Below are 26,607 nucleotides of genomic sequence, written 5' to 3'. Positions count from 1 at the left end.
GCCACTCGTGGTGGCCTGGGCACCCTCCTTGACGCCTCCCTAAGAAGATGTTCAGGGTATCGCCTGGGTACTGCGGGAAGATGCAGGTCAGGCCCAGGAACAATGATATTTCTCAGGTGTCCTGGAAGCTTCTGACAATTGTCCAAGTAAAGCCACAGAGTGTGTTCATATCACAGCTCTCATTAGAAGAAGTGGGGTGAAAATGAGGGCGATGATGGTATCTTTTTTATGAACAGACTTAACAAATGGGTTTGGAGTTAAATTAAATGTAGTTTAATGAAACTCGAACAAAAGAACAATATTCACAATCCACACACCAAGAACACAACATGGAGTCAACCTGGTATTTACTCAGGAATGCTTTGTTATGAACATACAGAACTCCTCTTACTGGTAACTGTAAGCACTTTTCATAAAGGTCAGTAGCAACTGCTTAAATCTGCCAGAGACAGTAAAAGTAACACTCTAAAGTTTACATCTGGTTGATAATACAAGAAGATTTCAATGGGAACTGAAGAGTCCAACACAGGAGAACTAAATAATCCAGTAATAAACCAGATCTACGGATACAGGACTACTCTTTAAAGGCCCATTTCTAATCCATTGCCTGATTTATATTGCAAGCTGACACATTTGCTTTGCACTCCACACTTTCCTGCTGTGCAACCTTTATACTCGACTTGCATCTCAAATATCCGTCTTCCATCTTCTTCATTGACTTCATCACTTCAGGGTTTGTGCGGAGAATAACCATGTCAGTCACCATGCAGGTCAACTGCACTAAAAGAAATCATAAAATCATATGCATTAAGCAGATACCCACGTGGTATGGATCAAGAAAATCACCAGGAATATTAGTATTAAAAGGGATGACCCCCCCCCCCCTTAAACAAATTGGCTAATCCCTTCAATGACTGCATGAATCTCCCAAACCATTTCTATATACTTATATAAATCACATTCCTGCAATAAACAGACATGTGCTAATACCTGCAACTAATCTGACATCCATACCTAATCTCCACGTCTTACAAACAAATGGTGGGCCACAAAAACACACCCCCTTGTTAGGAGTGGGGGATAAACTGGTTGATCCAGTGTGCCAGATGGAGTTGTTCTTCTGGAATGGATAATTCTATTTTACCGGTATTCTGAAAATTTTTGGAAAACTTGAAAAAACAATTAAACATCACACACACACACACACACACACACACACGTGTACAATGCGATTACCTGTCATTGCTTTAGCATCGTCGTGTACGGCCACGAATATTAATTGTGTACAATAGGTGAGCTCAGCCCTTCAAATGCATTACCCATAGTGCTGTGCAGTGAAACCCAATTGGCAGGAGGAAGCCACTTCTTGTACGGAGTTTCCTTGGCACAGGTACTGGTATCCGTTTGAGGGAGCTGAACACCCGTAATCAAATTCACTTAAGTAGCAGAGCACTAATAAGAGTCAACAGATAAATGGGCACCAGTGTGCACAAGGCATTGGTAGTATATGTTCTACTTGTTAAAAAAATACGTTTAGATCAGAAAAGTACAAACAAAAGCATTATAGTGGTATATAACAAAACTGACAGATCTTTGGTGGCAATTTATGCAAAAACATCTGAATCATTTTACATTGCCACTGTTGTGATTCCTGCCTAATGAAAACAGTAAAAAGGGGAATAAACCTCAAAAGATAATAAAACCTACTCTGCAGGTCTGGATTAACTGAACAGCCCTCACCCTCGGGTTTTGGATAAACAAAGACAATGTCCTTTAGAATTATATGTGAATTAAAGAATCCCCAAGAAATGAATAACCACAAAGAAAACCTAAAGAGGGGCCAAATCCAGTCAATGCTGGGGAGCACAAAACAAATTCCAGAGTACATCAAGAATGCAATGCTGAGGTTGCTACTCCATATGCAGCTTTGTCTCAAGTAGTGGTGGGGGCAGAGCCCACCTGTTATATCACGAGGCCCCCCACCCCTTAAGGCTCTACATAAAGAGGACAGGGCAATAAACAAGGAAAACCAATGCAGAGAAACCTAATACAATACAAAATTGAACAGGGATTAATAAACATAAAAATTAAATAACGAACAAAGAACAAAATCAAAATTAAAACACAATAAACAAAACTACATTTAAATAACAGAAAAAATAAATAAATAAACTTAAGCCAAACTAAACACAACAGTGAATGAGTACAATTCCCTATTAAAGGGTAGAAAAACGTGGCTGTTCCCCCTTAATTTCATGTGGGACCCTTCCATTTCTGATCACTTGTATATATGTTTGTTTTTTTATTATTTTAATTATTTTCCTTGTAATTGTGCTTTTCCTTTAGATTTTCCAGCTCTCCAAGTTGCATTTTTTGTACAGAAAAAGGGAAATCCAAAAAAAAGTTGTTGTTGATAAACTGGCAGAAAGCAGACTTACATACAACACCACATTATTCATTAGTTATTAAAAAATGTGTAGCTTATTCTTAATGCAAAATATATTTGTTTGCATAAACTTTAGAAAGAGCCTGTATAATGAATGGTGAAAGAGGACCGGGACAACAGATCAGTGCAGTTTGCACGTGAATTCTTAAAGGCGTATTGTTCAATACTTCAGTCAGTCCTTTCCGTTTATTAACAGTTTGTCTCAGGTGTGAACTGATTTACCAAAGGAATGAAATCACCAGAACTGGCTGAACTACTTAACAAGGTGAGAATGCTGCGTTTATTGGCACAGACAAGGTACAGGACTGGTGACGTGACCACATAACCAACATAAAACCACCTGTAGGACTTCTTGTGAAAGTCAAAATAACCAGCTGAGGTGTCCATTCACAGAGGATACACGCTTTTATAAATGTGACTTACAAGTGAATCCCAAGGCATTTTAAATACATTTATACTGCTAGCCACCTTGGGATTTTATCACGGATCTATAGAAATACAGCACAGTGACCTTACCATTGCCCTAAGGCACGTGTGTGCCCCTGTGTGTGTATCCATTTATATTGTGGCAAGGTGCAGAAACGACAGACTGTTGGATCAAAATCTGGGGAGGCATCCGGGTCGTCCTGTTTTTACATTAAAGAAAAAATAAAAGTAATGCCCATCTTGGTGTGAAATGGGCAAGGTTTAGGAACAAAAACAACAGAACGGTCACTTTCTAAAAGGAGCGGCATCAACCGGTTCGTCCTCATAACAACTGACTTCTCCTTCCAGCAATCTGGGGTTCTTAAGGATGGCAAACCAGAAGGAGCAGAGTTTGGTTTGGCTGCTGTCCTGAAAGTCCCCACATCTTATTAAAAACCAAGAAGAGAACTGGTGTCATCCGATACAGGTCTTGAGCACTGTTGGCTTAATTTTTGGCTTTTGGATTAAACAGATATTACTGAAATCTGGAATACACAAACTCACTCTGCTTTAGTGCAATGCATCAAAATGATCACCTCACTGACATATTAGTGGAGGGCTTACACTCAAATCACGTCTCATGTCACATAACAAGATTACAAGTCCTCTAAAAAAAAAAAAGATGGCGCCGACTGTTGAGGCACGCCGTCAGCCACTCTGGCTTTTGTGTTTCTTGTTACTCCTGCTTTTTTCTCGGCTTACTTACTCCTGTGATGCTCTTCCTGACTCGATCATTCGTTATAATCGCTTCACCCTTTTGGCTCTTCGAACGAGTGCGGGGGTTTCTCGACATTTGACTCCGGAGTTCAGTCAAACCTTTGGCCGACTGTTTGAGGAAGTCCCGGCCTTCCTCGTCACTGTCCACGGCTTGGCCGGTCGCCGATGGAAACGCCGCCGCCGTGGGAAGCGTGGAGGCACCAGGGCTCGGCTCCGAGCCTCCCGGATCCTCTCTAGGAACAACTCTCCTGGCTCCCAACATGAGTCAATGCTCCCGAAATGCCTCTTGCCCTCGGATGCTCCGGTACACTTCCCTGCCTCGCTCCGTCACCGCCGCCGGGGAGTGAACTTTAACAACCTACGCCGCATCACGACAATGTCAGCCGCCACAGCTGGTGCGTCTTTGTTAACGTCGTCCCAGCCGGTTCGTTTTTCACATCCCCGGCTGGATTTATTTTGTGGAATGAATTCTAAGCTGCGTAAAGTGGATTTTAATGTTCTGCGTCCTGTACAGAGATTTACTTCACAGTCATTGGTTAAATTTGAACTATTTAACTCTCAATCTATCAGCAATAAATCCATACTGATTGAAGAACACATCAGGGAAAAAGGACTTGACTTCATGTGTCTGACAGAAACCTGGCACCAGTCAGAGGTTTACTCTGCCTTAAATGAAGCCTGTCCACTTGGCTACAGTTACTTGGAGGCAGCTCGCAGCACTGGGCGTGGTGGTGGAATAGCTGTTATCTACCGTCAGGACCTGGGGTTGTCCCCTATCTTGATACCTGCAATATCTTCCTGTGAGTGCCTTGCATTTAAATGTAAGCCCCCGTTTCCCCTGACTGTTCTCCTTATCTATCGACCTCCAAAACCCAATTCTGCCTTTATTCCGGAAATTACTGATCTTCTCACAACACTCTGTGCTACTTCTGCCAACATCATAATCTTAGGAGATATAAATATTCATGTTGACAATCCCACAGGTTATCTCACTGCTGATTTCCTTGAGCTGCTAGATTCTCTCAACCTACAACAACATGTTGATGTTCCCACACATTCTAGGGGTCACACTCTTGACTTGGTCATTTCAAACTGTGCCCCAATCAGGAATCTACAGGTATTTGATCTTGGTATTTCAGACCACAAAGTTGTGTCATTGGAGCTGCCCTTTTTCTCCTCCCGTATCAAACCAAAACGACAGATCTACTTCAGAAATCTGAAGAATATCAATGTGGATGCCTTGGCCTTGGACCTTACATTTCTCTCCTCTGACTTTATCAGCTCCCTCTCTGTTGCTGACCTTGTGGATTTTTACAACCAGTCCCTGAGCAGTCTCCTGGACTTCCACGCCCCTTTAACATCTAGGTCCGTCTCATTCTCGTGCTCAGCACCTTGGTATACCTGCGAGCTGCGAAAAATGAAGGCGGCTGGGCGTGTCCTTGAGCGGCGGCTCAAGGCCTCTGGGCTAACTGTCCATAAACAGGCTTACAGAGAACACATGAGAGCGTATGCAGAAGCTCTGAAGGTTGCACGGTCCAAGTTTTATTCCACCATCATCAGAAATGGCTCCAGCAACCCTAAAAAACTTTTTTCAACCATAAATCATCTTGTCAAACCTCCTTTACCTGCCCATTCTGAGACCACTGATGACAGATGCAACATGTATATCAACTTTTTTAAACAAAAAGTTGATAATATCCGTTTACACCTCTCTACCAAGGATATCTTGCCCTTCCCAACTGTTGACTCATTGTCTGAGACCGTCCATCCTCTTTGCTCTTTCTCTGTTGCCACACGGGAAGAGGTGGAGGATGTCATCAGGAAAATGAAACCGTCTACTAGTTCCCTGGACCCTTTCCCCTCACCCTTGCTGAGGGCCAACATTTCTGCCATCTCTCCACTTAAAACCAGGATAATAAATCAGTCCCTCCTGGCTGGCCATATTCCTTCTGCACTAAAAACTGCTGTCATCAGACCTCTACTGAAAAAATCCACCTTGGATCCTGAAGTTCTCTCCAATTATAGGCCCATCTCCAATCTTCCATTTCTCTCCAAAGTCCTGGAAAAAATAGTTGCAGCACAACTTCACGATCATCTCAAACTGAACAATCTGTTTGAAAAGTTTCAGTCTGGTTTTCGCCCTGGCCATAGCACTGAAACAGCCCTGGTCAGGGTCACCAATGATCTTCTGATGACGGCAGATACTGGTTCACCTTCACTACTTATCCTCCTTGACCTGACAGCTGCTTTTGACACAATAGACCATAACATCCTTCTTCACCGCCTGCAATACACTATTGGACTCTCAGGAATTGTTCTAAATTGGTTTACATCATACCTGACTGGCAGAACTGAGCATGTCGCCCTTGGCAGCGCAAAGTCCCACACCCACAACGTCGCCTGTGGTGTTCCACAGGGCTCTGTGCTGGGCCCTATCCTTTTTACTATCTACATGCTCCCCCTTGGAACTGTCATTGGCAGACATGGTTTATCGTTCCATTGCTATGCCGATGACACTCAGCTTTACCTCAGGACTACTCCCACCTCCTCTACTGCTCCTCTGCCAACATCTACATTGTCTACCTGCCTGGAGGAGATAGAGGCTTGGATGAGGCTCAATTTTCTTCAGTTGAACAGATCCAAAACAGAAGCCATCTTAGTTGGTACATCACATCATCTTCGCTCTTCTACCATCACCAGTATTACTTTCTCTGGCCAAAACATTCCTCTTTCCACATCTGTTACTAATTTGGGTGTTAGAATGGACTCCCAACTTACTTTTGACACCCACATCAAATATCTCTGTAAGTCATCTTTTTACCATCTCAAGAACATCGCCAAACTCCGCCCATTACTCACCCTGGCAGATGCAGAGAAGCTCGTCCATGCCTTTGTCTCTTCCAGGCTGGATTACTGTAATGCACTCCTCATTGGGATTCCTGGCAAGAGTATCCAGAGACTCCAGTATATTCAGAACAGCGCTGCCAGGATCCTGATGAGGGTGCGAAAGTATGATCACATCACCCCAATCCTGAAAACCCTTCACTGGCTCCCTGTTTCATTCAGAATAGAGTACAAGGTCTCCCTTCTTACCCATCAGTGCATTTATGGACATGCCCCTCTTTATCTACAGGAACTCCTTACCCCCCATAACTCCTTACGTTCCCTCCGCTCTGTACTCACTAACATTCTTCAAGTCCCCAGAACTAAGCTCAGCAGCATGGGTGACAGGGCGTTTTCATCGGTGGCACCGAGGCTGTGGAATGCCCTCCCTGATTACCTGAGAGCCCCACAGTCGACTGAGGCCTTTAAGCGAAACCTAAAAACTCATCTTTTTAGAAAGTCATTTTGTTAAAGTATTTTATAGACTCTTCTGTTCTTTTTTTTTTTTTTTTTTTTTATTTTATTATTCTATTTTTACTCTGTAGCACTTTGGGATTGCTAAAATATAAAGTGCAATATAAATAAAATTTATTATTATTATTATTATTAATGTTTTGGGCAATCGTATGTGCAGGAAGTAAAGGCCTTCTAAAGGAGTTTAAATGGGACTCCCGGCTCAGCATGTTAAACTGTACAGGTTAGGATTTAATCATAATCTCTAAAAATTACTGACACTTCATTACAGGGATTTTAGAGGTCTAGAAATCTCATGGTCACATTGTTTTTTGTACAGGATAAGTTTTTAACAATGTTGAAAAGAAATAAGAAAAATGAAAAGACATTGGCACAGAATATTATTAGCATTGCCATTTTGAGAGTTTTTTGTTGATGGTTGCTATGCTGTTACTAAGTAAGGTCAACCAAAACTATGTGGTGCATGACATCACAAGTCGAGGCTATAAAGGAACAGACATGGACTCTCCCTAAAGACCTCTACTGTTACTATCTGTACGTGTATTATTCCCACACCGTTTCCCAACTGATTTTTGATACATGTCTTGAGAACTGTTTACCTAATTTTTAGTCTTTCTGGTTCTGACCCTTGGCTTGTAAATTTGTGACTTAGTGCCATTTCCTGATTCAATTCCACTTCAAACTGCTGCCACTCTGTGCTGTCGGTACAATATCTGGATATTACTGACCCACAATCCCAAAACCTCCCCAAGGCATTTAAAGCAGCCAAGTAAAGGGAACACACCTGGCACAAAATCATGTGCTTTTGACTTCAACTGTGTACTCCTTCTGAACTATTATCAGCCTGCCTGCCTGCCTTCCTTAACTACAGAGTTATTGCTACAGTATAAACTCAGCCAATGAGCAGTGGGCTGTTCTCAAGCAAAAAACATTTGTCTGAAAAACCACATAAAAAAACCCCATACAGACACACATACCTGAACACAAATAAGGAGAAAAGAGTTAAACTTTAACTGCTGTAGCTCAGGACAGCAAGACCTCTGCAAAATATTTAAAATGCATCAGTTGTAATTCCGCTCCACTGTCCAGCGCACAAGACATTCCAGATTAAACCGCACTTCAAAGTGAAGCCAGCTTTAACCACTTACCGTTTCAGTCAATGACTTCTTAAAGATCACTTTAAAAAACATATGTCGCTTGGCCGGTATCTGAGAGACCTCCTCTGATCCTTACAAGAAAAATCCAAGAGATACAAATATCTACTATAGAACTGCTTCTTGTACGAGGACCACCATAAAAATGACTTCCAGTCCAAGTAAGTGACCAATACCAATGTCATCAAATGTACTTGGCTTGTGTTTTTTTACGTCCGAGTCACTCATCAGATCATTCTTTTAAAAGGGGTCATCTTGTACACTATATTCTTATCAAAGTACATATTTGACTGACAGTGCATAACACCCGAGGTCCAGGACCCCCACCCTAATTAACCCTATGAAAACCCAAAAATCAAAATTGTGGTGGTTGCTTCAAAATTCAAAATGCGGAGTGGTGGCTCTGAGGCTAGGGGTCTGCACTGGCAATCGGAAGGTTGCCGGTTCAAATCCTATAAAATGCCAAAAGGGACTCTGCTCTGTTGGGCCCTTGAGCAGGGCCCTTAACCTGCAATTGCTAAGCACTTTGAGTAGTGAGAAAAGCGCTATATAAATGCAAAAAATTAATTTAAAAAAAATTATTAAAATAAATATTATTAAAAACATGTTATAAATCACGGTGTCCAATACCAGGTTTTAAAATAAAGTATTGCAGTGAGTTTGGTCCCTGAGGCTTTGGAGGAGGAAAAGAAAAAAAGAGCGGGCAGCAATCGTCAGAGAAAAGAATGAGCCGGCGTCCCAGGCAGGTGTGAGGGCTTGTCTTGGTGAGGGGATGGATGCCAGCTGCTGATGCTGCAGTACCAACAGTGTTTGCATTGCAGGGGAATAGCAAGAGGCTTGCTGCATCTCATTCCCTGCTAGCATTTGTTGCTTAAGAAGCATTTCTGTGGACTGCAGTAAATTACAGAAGATTCATAAAGTATTCAGACGCCCCCTAAAGTGTTGCAGCCTTGTGCTAAAATCCTTTAAACTCATTTCTCCCTTATCAAGTAACACTCAATACCCTAGAAATAGCTGCACGGGTAGTTAGAGTACCTGCAAAGCGCTGCTGCTGCTGCTTGACACACCTCTGACGGTGCCACTGGGCCAGATTCCATTTCTGTGTACCACGTGGTCGGTCTGCCTAAGTTTGACACGTCCTAACTGACAGCATTCTCCACAGCTAATGTACTGCATAGTAACAAAGCAAGATGTCAGCCAAAAATGAAGTACTAACAGGAATCACCACGGGGTATTTTACAGTCTAACGGTGTTACTCAACATAATTGCTTACTTCCATGGATATTTTTTTTTACCTTTGGAGATTAGGAAGGTTCAGTAACTTGCTCAGAATTGCACAGTCTGTGGGAGGCAGGGACTGAACCTGGAAATGCTCTCACTGTAAGACGCCATTTCCACAGGTAGATGGGTTTTCAAAATGGATTCTTATAAAGACAAAAAGTTTATGCCTCGCATCATTAGAACATTTGAACACTCTAGACGAGAACAGGCCATTCGGCCCAACAAAACTTGCCAGTCCTGTCCACTTATTTCTTCCAGGAAAACATCAAGTCGAGTTTTGAAAGTCCCTAAAGTCTTAAATGTAATAATGAGTGCTGAAATGAAACAGGAAAAGACCCCAATTTTCAAAAGAAGTGGGGCTCAAACCAAAGTTGTCAGTAAATTCGTTTTTCTTTCACTGAGATTTTTTGTTTCCATCTTAAAAAAATTTCAATAAATTAGCATACAAGAAGTATTGTTTAGGTAAAACGCTGAACAAGAAAGCTCTGGGCGATAATTTAATTATTATAAAAGGAAGCACATTTCAATAAATACACTTACATACCTGGAATTCCTTCAAATGATGTACATTCATAATTATGAATCTCCAGGATAAACTAGAAGTTTCATCTTTATACATTTCCTAAATATAATATTAAAGCTATGCTAAGTGAAAACATCATTAAAATGAAGGGCAGAAGCAGCCTAGTAATATTACCTGACACTTGTTCCATGTCGTCTATCATTTTTTCTAATTCCTTGTCTACATCACTAGGAACTCCTTCAGTAATATCTTCAGAAGGACTAGATGCTGCAGCCTCGGCCATCTAAAAAGTTTTAAATTAGAATTGCTCTGTTAAATTCATAAGCTTAGAAAGCACACTGCAAAAATCAAACATGTGTTTTAGAAATCATGAACAGCAAGAACCAGAAGCGGGTTGATGGCCTGCTTCCAGGTGCTTTTTTTTATTAAGAGCAAAAATGCTAAAGCAGACATTAAAAGAGTGCACTGATGGCATCAAATATTACCAATGGTTATTTGTGTACATGTTGGCTGGTAAAATACAAAGAAAAATACTGATGGTAATTGGCATTGTGAAACTCTTCAAATGCTATGACACGGGAGAAGGATATTTAAAGGGAATGACAGAAAAAATTAAGTGCGAGTACAAACGAGTGCAGATTCTACAGCTTCAGCACTGCAGTCCAACAATGACAGGACACATCAGGATGGTAAACAATGGCGTTGTCCTGCCTTCACACACTGTTGGACAGAACGGCTGTACGAGTTTTTCCCACCTGGAAATTTCACATGAATGTCCTCACAGTGACAGGTCCAACTCAGACAATTCTGAAAAACAACACTACCTGAACTCCCGGAGATGTGATGCTAATGCTGATTTTTCACACTCAGTCAATAATGAAAATGTATAATTGGGTCAGCCAGAAATGACATTTTTGCAAACCAAATTGTATTTGGAGAGACACAATACACTTAATGCATTTAGGTTGCTCTTTGCATTCAAACAAAAGTTATGCTTATCATTAAATACCTTCTGCGCAGTAAAAATATCAAACCAACAGCTACCAGAACTTTCTTACAATTCTGAACATAAACTCATGTGAACCCATCAAATCTGGAAGTTGAGAAGTGGGACCTTGAAAAACTCCCACTGCACACGAACGCAGCACAAAACACAACTTGCAAGGAGCAAGGCACAGTGATCATCAACAAGACAGTTGTACGCCGCTGATTAGCAATGCAACACACAAACTACTGGACAAGCAGGTAAGAAAACAGATGTAGGAAGCTTCATCTTCAACATTGTTCTCAATAAGGTATTTTGTACAGTGCTCTTTAACTAGTACAGACTCCAATCAAATGCACTTGCACATATTTGAAACTACAACGTATTAAAAGGAGATTCTTAAAACGTAAGCACACAAATTATGTTAAGTGCACAGCAAAACAGATGTTATTTCAATTAACAAAAACAGATCATATAGGCGAGTATACAAAGTTCTTTAAAAAGCTTCAATCAACAGCACTCCTGGAGCAAGCAAACCTGAAGCGGTCCACAGGTGAATAGGACAAACAAAGTGAAAGTACTGATGACATAGAGACTAAACTCCGTCCCTCTGCAGTGTCACGAGCACACGCTGGCCTGACCAATATGGAGAGGACTGAAACTGGGAGTCGCAGCTTGGCCATGCGGTACTGGCACCACATACAGCAGGAGACCAGGAAAAGAAACACAACGTGGGAAAACAAGTTACACTTTAGAAGATTAGATCAGGCTGTGAATGTTACCAGGTCTTCAAACTAAATGTGACCCTGCAAATGAGAGATGCTCTGTGTGTGTGTGTGTGTTATATTGTATACAGGTCTATACTGACAGCAGCAACACAAATTCATCAGGAACAAGAAAACTGGGGCACAAATGGACAACTACAATCAGATTCACTTTGTAAGAACAAGAGAAAGGAATTTACCAAGATACACATCTGTTTCTGTAACACAAATGGACTTTTTTATTTATTGGAACTTTGTTGATTATTCCTGATATAACCTGTACAGAAAAATCATGAATACATGAACTCTAATGGCTTCTAATCGCATTTTATAAAAAGTTTACATAGGGTCATAGCTGTCACACGTACAGAGTACAGAAAAATTCTTATTTGCATTTGCTAATTGTCTAGAATCAGTGGCGTAGCTGGGGGGGCAAGGGGGGGGGGACATCTGTCCCCGGGCGCAGCATCCAGGGGGCACCAAATTGATGTTCCCCATTACATTTAGGCAAACAGGAGGGGGCATGAAATCTTCAGTTGTCCCCAGGCACTGAAAAGCCTAGCTATGCCTCTGTCTAGAATCAATATCATCATGTTACTGTAAGACAAGTAATCAATGAAAAGTATCAATTCTCATATCATTTTGCTTTATTTTCTACTCATTCCTTCTCCCATCCAACTGGCCTATCTAGTCCAGGGTCACAGCCTACCTGGCAGCACTGAGCACAAAATGGGACGGAGACCAGCCTGGGACTTGGACACCACGACTCTGGAAATTTGAGATGGCAGCAGCACTGTGTCATGGCGCTGCCACATTTCACAAACATTTCTTGTTGTTAACTGTAATATTCATCTTCTTTACAAATGAGAAAACAAAAATCCTTGATGATAAAGAGTACAGTAAGCACCGGACTAAACCAATGAAGAACAAAATTTGCCATGTTTCAAGGGGCACTAATGATGTAGATGATACTACTCACTATCCCAGATCATTCAGGCACTTTCTTTTAAATTTTCCAGGTTGCCACTAGCATATTGTTACATTACGAGATGGGCCACACATTCACGGTCTGTAAAAAAACAAAGCCCTCATTCTTTAGAAATTGCAGAAAAACAAAGAATGAAATTCTTCACAACCACAAATAACTATGATAACTGGAAAAGCTGTGGGACAAAAAACTTTGTTTTCACACCAACTGACCTTCCATTAAAAGGATAAAAGTTCATCATTTCAACTATGCAAAGACCACAAATAAAGGTAACAGCTAAACTTGGAATGAAATGGGACTTGGCATAAAAAACTGATGGCTGCACCACAGACGTTTACTCCAAAGAGCCCAGGACTAAGCACACAGAATCTTGACAAAGGGCTAGAAGTGGGACAGCTGGCCACTCGCACGTCTTTCAGTTTCCTCCTCCGCTCCACAATGTCAACCATGAGGGGTGGGGACCTCTGGACCCCGTGCTCTTTGCCCACCTGCTGAATGACGTCACCGTACAAACCAACTCCTCCATGAAAAGCCGCCGCTCAATGCTCTCCTCTTCGACCACCGCCTCCTACTCGGCTCATCTGCTGACTCTTCGTTTAAAATACAGAAAGTCTTTATGAACCAGCAAAGCAGCTCATTTACCAAGGCATGCTGTGGTTTAATCCGATCACACAAGTACGTGTCTTAAATTATAAAAGGTTTAGGCATCTTTTGTACATTTTTCTTTCCAGTGGCTAACAGATGTATTGATTGGCACAAATGCTGCACTTTATATAAATAAATATGACATGCAACAACATCCAACGCCCCTTACGAAACGCAACCTTAGGGACGAGCTATTATTTCTTGACATTAGCGACATGTTGCAGGTTCCCTGAACCACCGGACTTATTTTTCTGAAATGGGCCTCCATGTCAGCGGGTTGCGTTCTCTCCACTGAGATTCGGCGGCTGCCCGCTCGGTGCTCTGATACTCGCGTTTTCAAACATTTTGTCTCCGTCTGTCTTTTCTGAGTTTTAGTCTCCTACTATAATATTGAACCACTTTGTGATATACCCTGCTGTTAACGTACAAAACACATACTTGATTTGAAGCTCCTAATTTATAGTACCTGTACTGTATATCCACACACACCTTGGTGATTTTACATTAAAATCGTGTGAATGGCTTACTTCGCTTACGCTGCTCCTCGACTATGTTCTCCGTCAAGTGTCCGCACACTGCAGTTTCTCGGCTTCCTCTCCTGAGCTACCGGCCTCGTGTCCACGCAGCCCCGCGACGAAAACGCGAACGTGGGCGTCCACGAGTGGACGTGCGAATGTCATTAGGTTTAGGCGCGAACACATCAGCCAATCAGGAGAAGACCGCTGGAATGGCCGGATGTCCTTGTTAAATCGCGCGTGCACTGCCAGCTCATCACCCCTGTAATTCTGGGGTTTCTTATCGGCAGTGTTTTAATAGACGTTTTATGAGATGTAAATGCCACAGTTTGCTCCTTATGATTAAATGTGCGTTTGACTGAAGCGGATTTCCACGATACGGGCCGCCTTCTGCCCGAGCGCCGACGCGTAACGTATTTCCGGTAGCTGCCCGCCTTCTTCGCGTGTTTGCTTATTGGTTGGCTGCGGCGCCTTTTCCTTTTCCCGCCTCTTGTCGGACTGCAGGTAATGACATCTGCGGGAATTCATTTCTTTGTATTTTGCTTTCTACAGCGTTTTGGTTTTATGATTCTACCGCATTCTTTAATGCTTAAAAATTGATATTTTATTCAAATGGACACTTGTCTGTTTTTTTTGTGCGGAACTGCAAGGATCTTTGTGGTTAATAGTGAAATAAAGCGGGACCACCGTTAGGGAGTAGAATGCTGTGATTAGCACCAGTACTGTAAATACTTTGTTAACATAAAGTGTCAGTTGAGTGCGATTTGATTTGGTGAAGTTTATAGAAGAAAAGAGGCTGTCAACAAGCAGTTTAAGGTCACACAGTGGTTCACAAAGAGGGTGACAGTGGAGGGAGTTGGTAATCAGCACTGGACACTCGTCTATAAAGTAACGGGCCTTCATTACCTTTTAATTACTCATAAAAGTTCATCAAATTAAACGTTGTGGTTTTTATTAGTACACTTGTACGAACAGTTGAATGGTTGCATTCTTTTTTCATAATCCTCTTTAATAAAATCCCTGTGTGCGTCCAGGGTGTCCTGTGTGTGTCTTCTGGTGAAGTGCGCATGCGCGAGGTCGCACCGCGTGTCGCACGGTGCCGTGCGCAATGTTTATGCCTACTGTTCTAGCGCCCGTTATTGTAACGGGGTTAATGTCTCGTAATAATAATAATAATGATAAGTTGCATTTATAGAGCGCCTTTCACAAACCCAAGGTCGCTTTACATACAGAGTAAAAAAAAAAGAAATTACACAGAAGACAAAAGTTCATAGAAGAGGAAAGTTTTCAGTTGAGATTTAAAGGCACAGAAAGAGGGGCAAACTCAGAGAGGGACTGAGGAAGAGAGGGGCCATAACACTGATGGACCTGCCTGTCCTCCCAGGGTGGAGAGTCTGGTGCGTGGGACAGTAAGGAGATGACCATTCGAGGACCTGAGAGAGTGACAAGGAGTGTAAGGAGCTGAGTGAGGTAGAGGGGGGCAAAGGTTATGTAGGGCTTTGAAGGTGAGAAGCAGAATCTTGAATTGAATCCTTGATGGCACCGGTGACCACTGAAGCTGGGAGAGAACTGGGGAGACGTGAGCAGAACGCTTTGTGTGGTTGTGGATTTCTGAATGTACTGCAGCTTCTGTGTCGATTTTGCAGGGAGGCCAATGAAGAGGGTATTACAATAATTAATACGAGACATTATAAAACAATGAACCAGAGTCTGAGCTTCATTAAAGAACAGAAATGGACAGAGGTGGGCAATGTTACGGACATGATAGAATGAAATTTTGGAAAGAGACCTAATGTGTAGCTCAAAGTTAAGTGATGAATCAAACAAGACACCAAGATTTCTGACAACAGGAGCAGGTTTGACAAGTGGACCATCAACAGAAACAGAGAAGCTGGACGCCTTAGAAAGTAGGGAGTTTGGACCTACCAGTAACACTTCGGTTTTTTGGCATTAAGTTTGAGAAAGTTATTTTCCATCCATAGCTTAAGATCAGTGATGCAGTCAGTGAGTGTGCTGGGAGGCGAGTCTGTCCTAAGATATAACTGTCTATCGTCTGCATAAGAGTGGAAGTTAAGGCCATGTCTGTGAATAATGTGAGCTAAAGGAAGAATATAAAGTAAAAAAGAGTAACGGCCCAAGGACTGAACCCTGAGGGATACCACGTGACACGGGTGAGGTGAAGGATTTCTATCGGCCGAGTGTGACAAACTGTTGCTTATTAGCGAGATATGATGTGAGCCATTGAAGGGCTGAGCCAGACAGACGTGACAGGAGGATTTCATGATTAACGGTGTCAAATGCTGCACTTAAGTCAAGAAGGAGGAGAATATGAAGTGAACCATAGTCTGCAGACTGGAGAAGATCATTGACTACATGGAGAAGAGGCATCTCAGTGCTGCGCTGTGTGCGAAAACCAAACTGAAAAGGCTCTTAGAATGTATGGTCTACAAAGAACGCATGGAGTTGTGTAGTGACCACGCGTTCCATCACCTTAGCCAGAAAAGGGAGATTAGAGACAGTCCTGTAACTGGAGAGAGAAGAAGGAAGGATCCAGGTCAGGTTTTTTAAGGACTGAGGTAACTGCAGCAGTTTGGAGGGCAGCAGGGACAGAACCTAAAATGAAACCTGCATTTATCAATGAGACAACAGGAATACTAGCTATGGATGAGCAGAGACGTGAGGACAGGAGGAGGAATGAGACTTATTAATAAGTTCAGAGATGGGATTTCAAAGGAACAAAAGTATGTACAGTAGTCCTATTTTATTTTATGTTTCTTTCAACTCAACAAATGTCTTAATATCTGAGGAAAAAACAAAGACCCTTACATGCACCATAACAACCCTTTATAAGAAGTGATTATTGGTTGGGAAAATTAGCAATTTTCATGAAACATTTTGAAAAGTAATGAAGTAGGTTAAACATTGTTATTCTTCATAGATAACATCGATAACCGCCACCAACACAAACCCGTCTCATCCTGCATGCTTTTCCTTGAGCTATAATGTAATACAATACCATTTGTTTTGTGTAGCCCAAAATCACACAAGGAGGTCAGCAAAGGGCTTTAACAGGTCCGGCCTCTTGACAGCCCCCCAACCTCGACTCTCTAAGAAGACAAGGAAAAACTTAGTAGGGAAAAAAAATGGAAGAAACCTCAGGAAAGGCAGTTCAAAGAGAGACCCCTTACCAGGCAGGCTGGGCACGCAGTGGGTGTCAAAATAAAGGGGGTCAACACAACACGATATACAGAACAGAACACAAGTCATCCTCAATACAGTCTAACAGTAATATTACAAGTACAGAGCCGAATTCAACAGTCCATGATATCCCATAATACAATAGGCGGAGTGGTGGCTCTGAGGCTAGGAATCTGCACTGGCAATCGGAAGGTTGCCGGTTCAAATTCCGTAAATGCCAATAGGGACTCTGCTCTGTTGGGCCCTTGAGCAAGACCCTTAACCTACAACTGATAAGCGCTTTGAGTAGTGAGAAAAGCGCTATATAAATGCAAAGAATTAATTAATTAATTTGAATTTGTTCAGCTGTTAGTGTTATGATGCTTAAACCGCCGTCGGAAACACAATGACACCATCAACTGCAGCCACAGTGCCCTCTGGTCTGGATTTACCAAACCGTCGAGAAGGGTCTGCTCCAATTACTTTGGACCTTTTCAAGTTTAAAGAGGACAAAGTCTGGTCAAGAGGTAAGTCTGGTCAGTTTAACACATCGAGATTTCACACAACTTGGACGCTGATTCTCGTATTGATGCCAGTCATTGATTCATTTGCAGAAGAGGGCAAGTTAAAATCATGTGCTTAGATAACAGAACAAACTTGACTGGGGCTGAAAGAGAGCTTCATGAAGCAGTTACAGATCGCGACCAAGAAAAAACGAGCAATGCAGCGATGAAGAAAGAAAACCAAATGGATTTTCAATCCACCATCAGCCTCTCAGCAAGGCGAAGTGTGGGAAAGACGAATCAGAAGCATAAGAAAGACTTAACCAGAAAACTCTGGACGATGTGAGACCCAATCACTTGCTGTTCCTGAAGACACAACCCGACATGACTCCGGGACTCTTTCCTAAAAACGTCCAATACACTTGAAGACACCAGAAGCAAACCTGATACATGGCCAGTTTGTTCTGGAAAACATCCAAAGTGGCTAAGAGCAAGAAGACGTTTTGAAGCAGGAGACGCAGTTTTAATAGTAGATGACTGAAGGGGTGAGTCATCAGGACAATGGCAGGTGCCAAAGGGGCAGTCAGAAGAGAGCAAAGCCAACATGGCTGTGAATGAACTGTGCCTGTGACAGGAAAGAGCCGACCATGGAAATGTGAAACGCTGAAGTGTCTCTCTGCAGTTCTTTAAAAAACGATATTTAGAGTACAGGAATAGTTTGTGGCTCCTTCTGAAGTCATTGCCGGTCACTTTCAGTGGCTAATTGTCACCTAACTAGTTGGAGCTCCACGTCCACAGAAGTTGGGTTTACGCTGGGAATCTGAAGAAGGCCTCCATCTACGGAGTGGAATAAACACACGGATCCCACGCGTGAGGCGACTGGCATCGCTAAGCCGTTCCAGGCAGGATATTCGGAAAACAGGATTTAAAAATCAGCACTAAACGTGTGCCTTTAGCTGTCATCCAGAATAGCAATTAGGAAAATGTCCTGATGGTGTAGGGTTACACTTGTCATTCTGAATAACCTGACGGCCAAATCCCAGCCGCCACAGACCCTCGATGCGAATGGCTGGCTGGCCTCTCTTCAGTTTGATCTTTTAGATTTTTGTAATCTCGTTAATGGATCGTGTAAAAGGTGACAAGACAGAGACAGCACCTTAATGGTGTGTGGAGGAGGCCGCAGTAAATGACAAAGCCGTCACAGACAGCGCTGGCAGCGGTGCCGCCCACTGAAGCACGTTTGTATTTTTGTGAATTTACAGAACAATTGTTTTTCACTGCGGTGGGCTGGCGCCCTGCCCGGGGTTTGTGTCCTGCCTTGTGCCCTGTGTTGGCTGGGGTTGGCTCCAGCAGACCCCCGTGACCCTGTAGTTAGGATATAGCGGGTTGGATGATAGATGGATGGATGGTTTTTCACTTTTCATTTTTTTACATTGGTAACAGGAATTGTCCTTTGGTTTTATCGATCAATGAGTGAAAGTGATTGTGTTTCCTGACTGCATATAATAATAAAGTCAAAAGCACCGAGCCCCCGAGGTGATGCCACGTCTAATCACGGGCAGCATTAGGGACTCCGATATCTGTGGGCGCTGAACGGGATTTGGTGATCGTGAACTGAAGCCTGCTGTGTCACTTCAGCGATACAAAGGCGCTGCTTACAGTTAAAGGCGCTACGAATGTGCCGTCTGCTCCACGTCTTGTTCAGTGTTACTGTTAGGATACAATGAAGTGCGCCAACTCCACAGAAAAAAAAGAGAAATAACAGAAGATGATAACAGAGAGCTGGGCAAAAAACACCCACAAGTATGGCAATGCGCTGTCTGGATGAGTGTGTGCCACCGACCGAGGGCAAGGACACAGCAAAAATCCAAAGAATCAGAGCAGAAGAACGAGCAGCTGATTAAAGAAGGAGCCCACTTCAAGGGCAGGGTCCGCACTGCTAATCAGAAGGGTCAACACGCCACTCCGGTGGGCCCCCAACCTGCAATGGCTTCGTCCTTGAAGTGACGTTAATCTCCGTCCAGCCCTGCCAGGGAAAAACCTGGGGCTTGGTGGCAGAATTGGCACTCCAGCCACCAGAACAAGAACCTCCCACTGGCACCATTGCACCTGAACTCGAGTGGTGCTGAGGGGTCACCCGTCGTCCTAATCTGGGATCCTGAGGTGGCTTGTCATGTGGTGAGTGTGGCAATGCGCTGTGTCAGCGTCAGCTCCTCCTCAGTTAAAGGGAAGAGGGCTCAGCGATTGAGAAGATGGCCATGAGAGTCTCTGGGACCGGACCTGGGGACCATAGTGCCACCCCTCTGTACATGTCTGGATGGCACAGAGTCCTCGTGCCAGTCCACTCGCTCATGAATCCCAAACTAAATTGTAATCCCCTGGTTTTGAACCCAGCGTCGAATCTCATCCTGGTATTTGAATTGTCTTCAATGGAAATGTGTAACCTTGTGACTTGGTGATGTGACAGTCGGGAAAGCAGTGGGAAGAACGTTTATAAAGTGAATAACTGTTGGAGTTGCTTGTGCTTTATACAGGGTTGGTATCGGCACTCAGTCATCCACAATACTATTAAGCCAATGATAGCTGTGCCAGGAATATGCCACCTTGGTGCCACATTAGAAAGAGGTTTTGCTTGAGGTCTAAGCGGATACCATTTTCCAAATTCATAATCATAAATATAAAATTGGCAAAGCAGAACATTAATTTGAAATTAAGATCGCATAATCTATCCACAAACGGCTCAACTTTCTTAATGTGAGTTAAGACGTGTAGGCGAGACAGGATGACTGGCGCTCTAATCTGAGGTGACACGTACCCACAGAAACACACGTGGAACTGACGGACATGTCAGGAAGTCTCTCTAAAGAACAACGAAGCTGAACTCCCCTGTTGATGGAGCAGCATAGCTTTCCTCAGCACTCGAATTAACACTCAGGGGTGCTGGAGGCCAGTGTGGGCTCAAAGGTGCAGTTCAGCCATCTTACCGCAACCCAGTCGCCCCACAAGGACATCTTGTGGTCTTGAACCTTGACCTTCACACCTGACATGGGTTATTCTGTCACACACACACACACACACTCATGTATGTGTAGTTACACAGTCGGCATCACTTCACAACATTTTGAATGGACAACATGCCACCGCACCCAGACTGTGACCAAGATGGACTATGAGCCGTCAGGCCGCTGGGCTGGCACTGTGTCACCAGAGACTGTAGAGTTTGTGGACATCCTGAATGTAGCGACCTTTTATTAGCTAACTAATTTAGTTTTTAGTAATTTTGTTTGCCAATGAAAGGTGTCGTTCTGCTTGACTTGTCACTACTTTCATGATGGCTAACACGGTACAGCACCCTAATACTATGTAATAATAATACATTTTATGTATATAGCGCCTTTCCCATGTACATCCTGAACAAATGGAAACAAGCATCATGACCAGCCCTGATTTATGTCAAGGTCCAGGACTAAATGATGACACTAACACTGCCTGCCTGCCACTACTTTTCATGAGGTCGTACGAAGGCGCCAAACACTCGTGGCCTTTCTTCGCTCAGCAGGGCTCATGTGCAGCGCCGCTCTGTCCAGCAGATGGCAGTCACGGACCTCTGAGCTCACAGGCTGAGCGGGCCGCTTAGACACTGCACGTGACCTGACACGTGACACGCCGCTCGGGGCTTTACCGTCACGAAGAGGATTTGGTGGAGTTTGTATATATAATACCCGGTATGCAAATCGACACGTTCATGTGCCCCATTGTGCCAGCGCAGTGAAAAGGCGCTCAGTCAGTCCGAGCTGCATGTCTTAAAGCTCCTTTGTAATGATAGGTGAGCTCATATTTTCAAAATGCGTTTGACTGTATAAGTGGTGAGACCTGGGGACCTGGGTTCGCTTCCCGGGTCCTCCCTGCGTCCTCCCCCGTGTCTGCGTGGGTTTCCTCCCACAGTCCAAAGACATGCAGGTTAGGTGGATTGGCGATTCTAAATTGGCCCTAGTGTGTGCTTGGTGTGTTTGTGTGTGTCCTGCGGTGGGTTGGCACCCTGCCCGGGTTTGTTTCCTGCCTTGTGCCCTGTGTGGGCTGGGATTGGCTCCAGCAGACCCCCGTGACCCTGTGTTCGGATTCAGCGGGTTGGGAAATGGATGGATGTATAAGTGGTGTATGGTGTGATCATTTCCATTTGGAGCACTGAGGGTGTAAATACCCTAAGTCTGTACTCGCTGTACAATCAAGTGGGTTACCATTTTCACGCTTGCGCAGTATAATATTTGCTAATTGCTAATTATTTTTGTTAGCAGACACAGACCTTCACATATAAATTGCTGTATTACAAAGGTAATGTGAAGAAGGAGGATCTACACAAACGGTCTTCAAAACCTGGCAGGATCTCATCAAGAACATTTTAGAATAAGCATTTAAATTGAGGAAGCGGGTTCTCTCTCCTCTTTTACCCCTTTTATCTTTATTCATTTATGACTTTATTTATTCATTTGTCTTAGTTTTACAATGCTGGCCGAGCTCTCTTTCTCAGGGGTGGGGGCTGATTGGTTTCGAACCTTTGTCTTTTTGTAAAACTCGAGTTATGTGTATGGAGTGTAATTTGATTTTAATCAATTCAATCAAATTAAAAATCAAAATGTGAAGAACAATGTCCAAAAATAATTTCATTACCAGATCTGTAGAGTGTGTACTTGGGTTAGACGGATGAAGAAGGCAGGTATGGGGGGCGAGTGTACCATTCACCCACCCAGCCACCCACGGGGTCAGTTGAAGACTCAAGAATTCCACACGCGCGTGAATCGGACACCGAGTGAGACAGCGCGTGTACCCCTGATTTCGAACAGAAAGTGCGAGGCTGCTCGTGTAAATGACTCGAAGGACATATCGTGTGAACGCTGTTGTAATCGAGCTCGGGCGGCGCACTCGCGCACTCGTGCACTTACTCGCTCGCGCACTCGCGCACTTACTCACTCGCGCACTTACTCACTCACTCGCGCACCTCTCCTCTTAGATAGATAGATAGATAGATAGATAGATAGATAGATAGATAGATAGATAGATAGATAGATAGATAGATAGATAGATAGATAGATAGATTATTAATCCCAAGGGGAAATTCACACTGCTGAAAAGGCTGCTACTCTCGGCGGCGCCCGAGTCATGTCATCTCTGAATCAACACTGGATGGGGAGAGTTACTCTTCTGTAACGTCTTGACAGCAGCGGAGTGCACGGCATTTTAGACATATTTGTATCATTGTAACATTTTGTTCTTATTTGGAATGGTGTAATAAACCTTCTTGAAACATCACCCCCTTGTCATAATGTCACCGCTCATCCTCATTGTCGCTGCACTTTTTGTCTTTTTTTTCTCTCCGCGCAGACTTGTTTTATTTCCTAAGGTGGCGGCCTCCTATTTGCATGAGACCCTTGACGGTTCTCTCACCGGGCTGGCGTGGGATTCACCTGCTCCTAGCTGTCACTTCCGTTAATTCTGAAACGTAGAAGAGCCCCAAACAAAAGCGCGTGCCAGTCACCGCCAGTGCTGAACCTTTCTCGTCATTGACGCTCGCCAAGTCCAATTCTCTTTTTAATAAAAGCCACAAGTGTCCACAAACAGACAAACACTCACCGTCGTACTCAAAACATCTCCGAAATTGCCAATCGCTTTACCGGAGATCGAGCTCAGAATTCATTGTCAACACGTGACAAACTCGTTATTTGTGTGTAAACACCACGGAGACGCGGAGGGACTCAGCCGTACAGAATATCCGAGGCGGCTCGGCGTTCTCTTCGCATCTGTCGGCACGTGCGCGTGTTAAGGTACTGGGGTCGGTTGGGGGGGGGGCGTGAATGAACCGAGAAAAGGAGCGAAAAACGTAACGTCAGGTCGTAAAGCGGGAGCCCCCAAGTTCTGACCGGAGGTCGGTGAGGTGGGGTTGTGTTGGGCATCGCCTTGGCATTTCGGTGTTGTGCCCGTTAAGAGCGAATTCGTCATTCAACGGGGATTTCCGTGGCGCCCGCACTTCCAGCGCTCTTTCTCGGTTTACGATGTCAATGAGAATGAGGCGACCCAAGAAATACAAAGAGGATGACAGTAACTTGTAGGGAATTCTGAGCCACGCCGTCCGTCCATTTCCCTGCAGGTCCACTTCATTCAATTCCGTGTCCCATTTTATCTCCAAAAACCTTTCACGAACTTCAGCTTATCACAAAGAGACATCGGAATGAAGGTGGAGGTGACATACAGAGCACTAGCTGGGACACTAAATCTTGGCCTCAATGTAAAGATACAAGTCCCGTGATGCGAGTGTAATAAAGTAAAACCCACAGATTTGTTGAACTCCGATTTAGCAATGAGGTGAAGTCCTAAAGTCTGCCTTCCCTTTGTGATGGCGATGCCTCATCGTGTGTCTGTCACGCCAGCCCTTCAGCTCTGTGTGTCACCCGTCCTCCTAAATCAATTCCATGCACTTTCCGATCTCCAGCGCTCTCCATTTTGGCCTGAGATTACTTTTCGATTTTATTAAAAGCATAAACAAATGTTCAGCTCTCAGTCTCCAAACCCCAAACACCAACTTCATACCAAGTAAGCAATTGAGCAGAACTCCACCCATTCAAAAAAACAAAAGCCAATTGTGAGCGAGACTACCTGAGGCAGAGTGAGCTGGGCCCACCAATGAGAGGAGAGGGGCGGGGCCGGCAGGTAGGTTTAAAATCTCTCCGGGCAGGTGATGTGCGTTCAAACACCTGCCAGCTACACGGCTCCGCAGAGAACGTACTGGAGAGCGAAGGACCAAGAGGAATGAGCTCCTACGACCCTCAGGCACAGTCACCCCATCGGGCCAGTCCTCAGTTTCCAAGCATTGGCCAGGAGCCCCCCGAGATGAACCTCTATGGAGACAACTACTACCACCCCAGCAGCCTGCCGAGCCCTCAGCGCCCTCCAACCTACGATCTGGGGGATTACAATGGAGCCGCCGCCAACCCCTACCTGTGGTTCAACGGCTCGGGCATCAGCAGCTCACCCTACGCCCCTCCGTCGGGCTCGGCCTCCTTTGTTCCACAGCCCTATGGGATGCAACGTCCATTCCTGCCAGGTGCCCCAGCGGACCTGAGTTGGTTCTCTCTCCCTTCACAAGAGGATCTCATGAAGTTGGTTCGCCCGCCCTATTCCTACTCGGCGCTGATTGCCATGGCGATCCATGGTGCCCCAGACAAGCGGCTCACCCTCAGCCAGATCTACCAGTATGTGGCGGATAATTTCCCTTTCTATAACCGGAGCAAAGCCGGTTGGCAGAATTCCATCCGGCACAACCTCTCCCTGAACGACTGCTTTAAGAAGGTGCCACGTGACGAGGATGACCCAGGTAAGAATCTTTAAAGGGGGCTAATGTTCTTGGTAGTTAATTATGCAGGATGGTAATGGTGACGTAACTCCCAGTAAGAGTCAGTGTTGTTAACTCTCGGTGGCTCAGAGCCCGAGTTAGTATGGGAATCTCCAGTGCAAACGCTGGCACCACATCCTGTGGGTCTGTCACAGGGGCCGTGCCCAGCGCCCAGAGCTGCCCAGACTCCACTCACTCATCCAGCATGTGACATTTTAAAGTGAAACCTCTGATAAGTAAAGCCGCCGTGCCCTGGTGTGGAGCCCCGTGGCACCGTCCCGCTTGGCCGCCCTCACGTTCTGCGCCCGGAGCTCCAGATCAGACTGCACTGAGCGAGCGAGTTGCTCCTCGGCCGCCTTCAGACGCTGCTGTCCCCTTAACTTACGTTTGCCTTGGAGGTTCTCACTGTGCCTGAACTGTGTGAGTACCCTCACCGTCTCCTCTGTGTGTTCTGTGCCAGCCGCTGGTCCACAGCTCCCCGAGTTGGTAATGTTTGTTCAAATGATAAACTTCAGAACATTCACACAGCTCAGAGTAACTCAATCGCCAGAGCGCCTCAAGTACGACGACGACAACCCCATTGAATATCTCAGCACATTCACAAAGAATACCAAAGTCGCTCAGACGTAGATAACTAATAGGAAGGCTCTGTAGATCGTGAGTGGCACCATGAGGGTTGGCACAGCATATCTCAAAGACTCCAGAGTGCCATCTTCTTTGCATTCCAAGTGGCATTTACAGCGACTCCCATTTTTGTTTTCTGTTTTTTTTTCTTCCAGGGAAGGGCAACTACTGGACGTTAGATCCAAACTGTGAGAAAATGTTTGACAACGGAAATTTCCGAAGGAAGAGAAAGCGAAAGTCGGACTTGATTCCCAGCGGCGGCGGCAGCAATGGCAGCGTCCTGAACCCCGAGCGTCCCGACGACGGCTCCTTGGAGAGCGGGAGTCCCCTGAGAGGGTCGTCCCTGGAGGACGGCAGCCCCAAGAGTCACGAGACCCTGCTGGAGACCTCCGAGGAGCACAACTCCAACACGCCCCTCGGCGCCACCTCCGCCTCCCCCTGCCTTGGCAGCTTTCTGTCCAGCATGACGAGCTTTGTGAACCCCGGCTCCTCTGCGCTGGCCAGGCCTGTGGCCTTAGGACTTGGAGGAGATCCGTCCCAGAGGGCCGGGCAGGTCGCCGGGGGCTTCAGCCCGTATTCCCACAACGCTGCCAGCCTCCCAGGTGTCACCGGGACAGAGTGGTCGGCTTCGGCTGCCCCGTCTCTCGGCTACAGCGGCTCAGTTCTGAACCAGTTCAACAGCCATTTCTATCCGGGCTTAAGCTCTGGGAGTCTCCTCTACCCGAGGGAAGGAACTGAAGTGTAGAGAAGGGGGGTCCGACGGGGGGACTTTAAACGCCACCCTGACCGCTCTACCTCCGAGGAAACAGGAGAATGGACAGCCTGGCACTGCCGGCGTGGGATGGAAGGCAGTGCCGTTGGGACTTGCTCAACAACATCTGGGGACTCTGAACTTTGTGACTCCTTCCAAGGGGTGAGGGCGGCATCTGTAAAATAGACGAGGAGAGGCACTGAGCCATCTGCCAGGCTGTCTGTCATGGCGGCCTCATGGCGGCCTCTTGTTTTTCTATGGTGTAAATGTCGAGGGCAGCGCTGTTCAGACCAGCCTGAGCCGACTGTGGCGTGCTGCTGCCGCTGTC

At 44.9% G+C, this 26,607-nt stretch overlaps 2 protein-coding genes across 3 annotated transcripts; one reads left to right on the top strand and one right to left on the bottom strand.

Moving 5' to 3' along the window:
• Positions 1-276: 276 nt before the first annotated feature.
• Positions 277-14,274, bottom strand: syce3 (synaptonemal complex central element protein 3). Of its 2 annotated transcripts, none has more exons than XM_028812553.2 (3): positions 13,862-14,274; positions 10,118-10,226; positions 277-780 (listed from the first exon to the last, which is right to left on the bottom strand). In XM_028812553.2, exons 2-3 carry the CDS (start codon positions 10,224-10,226, stop codon positions 596-598), a joined length of 294 nt encoding a protein of 97 aa, XP_028668386.1. In that variant the 5' UTR covers positions 13,862-14,274; the 3' UTR covers positions 277-595. The 2 variants fall into 2 exon arrangements, with proteins under 2 accessions (XP_028668386.1, XP_028668385.1); XM_028812552.2 differs by having other exon boundaries at positions 278-780; positions 13,853-14,274.
• Positions 14,275-24,282: 10,008 nt separating this feature from the next.
• foxi3a (forkhead box I3a) lies at positions 24,283-26,394 on the top strand. The gene is made up of 2 exons (XM_028813198.2): positions 24,283-24,886; positions 25,684-26,394. The coding sequence occupies exons 1-2, from the start codon at positions 24,322-24,324 to the stop codon at positions 26,271-26,273; spliced, it is 1,155 nt and encodes a 384-aa protein (XP_028669031.1). The 5' UTR covers positions 24,283-24,321; the 3' UTR covers positions 26,274-26,394.
• The last annotated feature ends 213 nt before the right edge of the window (positions 26,395-26,607 follow it).

This window comes from Erpetoichthys calabaricus, chromosome 11 (assembly GCF_900747795.2).
Source record: "Erpetoichthys calabaricus chromosome 11, fErpCal1.3, whole genome shotgun sequence".
Lineage (NCBI taxonomy): Eukaryota > Metazoa > Chordata > Cladistia > Polypteriformes > Polypteridae > Erpetoichthys > Erpetoichthys calabaricus.
This window is presented reverse-complemented; position numbering and strand designations above follow the sequence as displayed.

Excerpts from the sequence above, each read along its gene's own strand:
- syce3 (XM_028812553.2), bottom strand. The coding sequence starts at position 10,226 with ATGGCCGAGGCTGCAGCATCTAGTCCTTCTGAAGATATTACTGAAGGA. Across the intron at positions 781-10,117 it reads CGACATGGAACAAGTGTCAG|TGCAGTTGACCTGCATGGTG; the intron begins GTAATATTACTA and ends GATTTCTTTTAG.
- foxi3a (XM_028813198.2), top strand. The coding sequence starts at position 24,322 with ATGAGCTCCTACGACCCTCAGGCACAGTCACCCCATCGGGCCAGTCCT. Across the intron at positions 24,887-25,683 it reads ACGTGACGAGGATGACCCAG|GGAAGGGCAACTACTGGACG; the intron begins GTAAGAATCTTT and ends TTTTTCTTCCAG.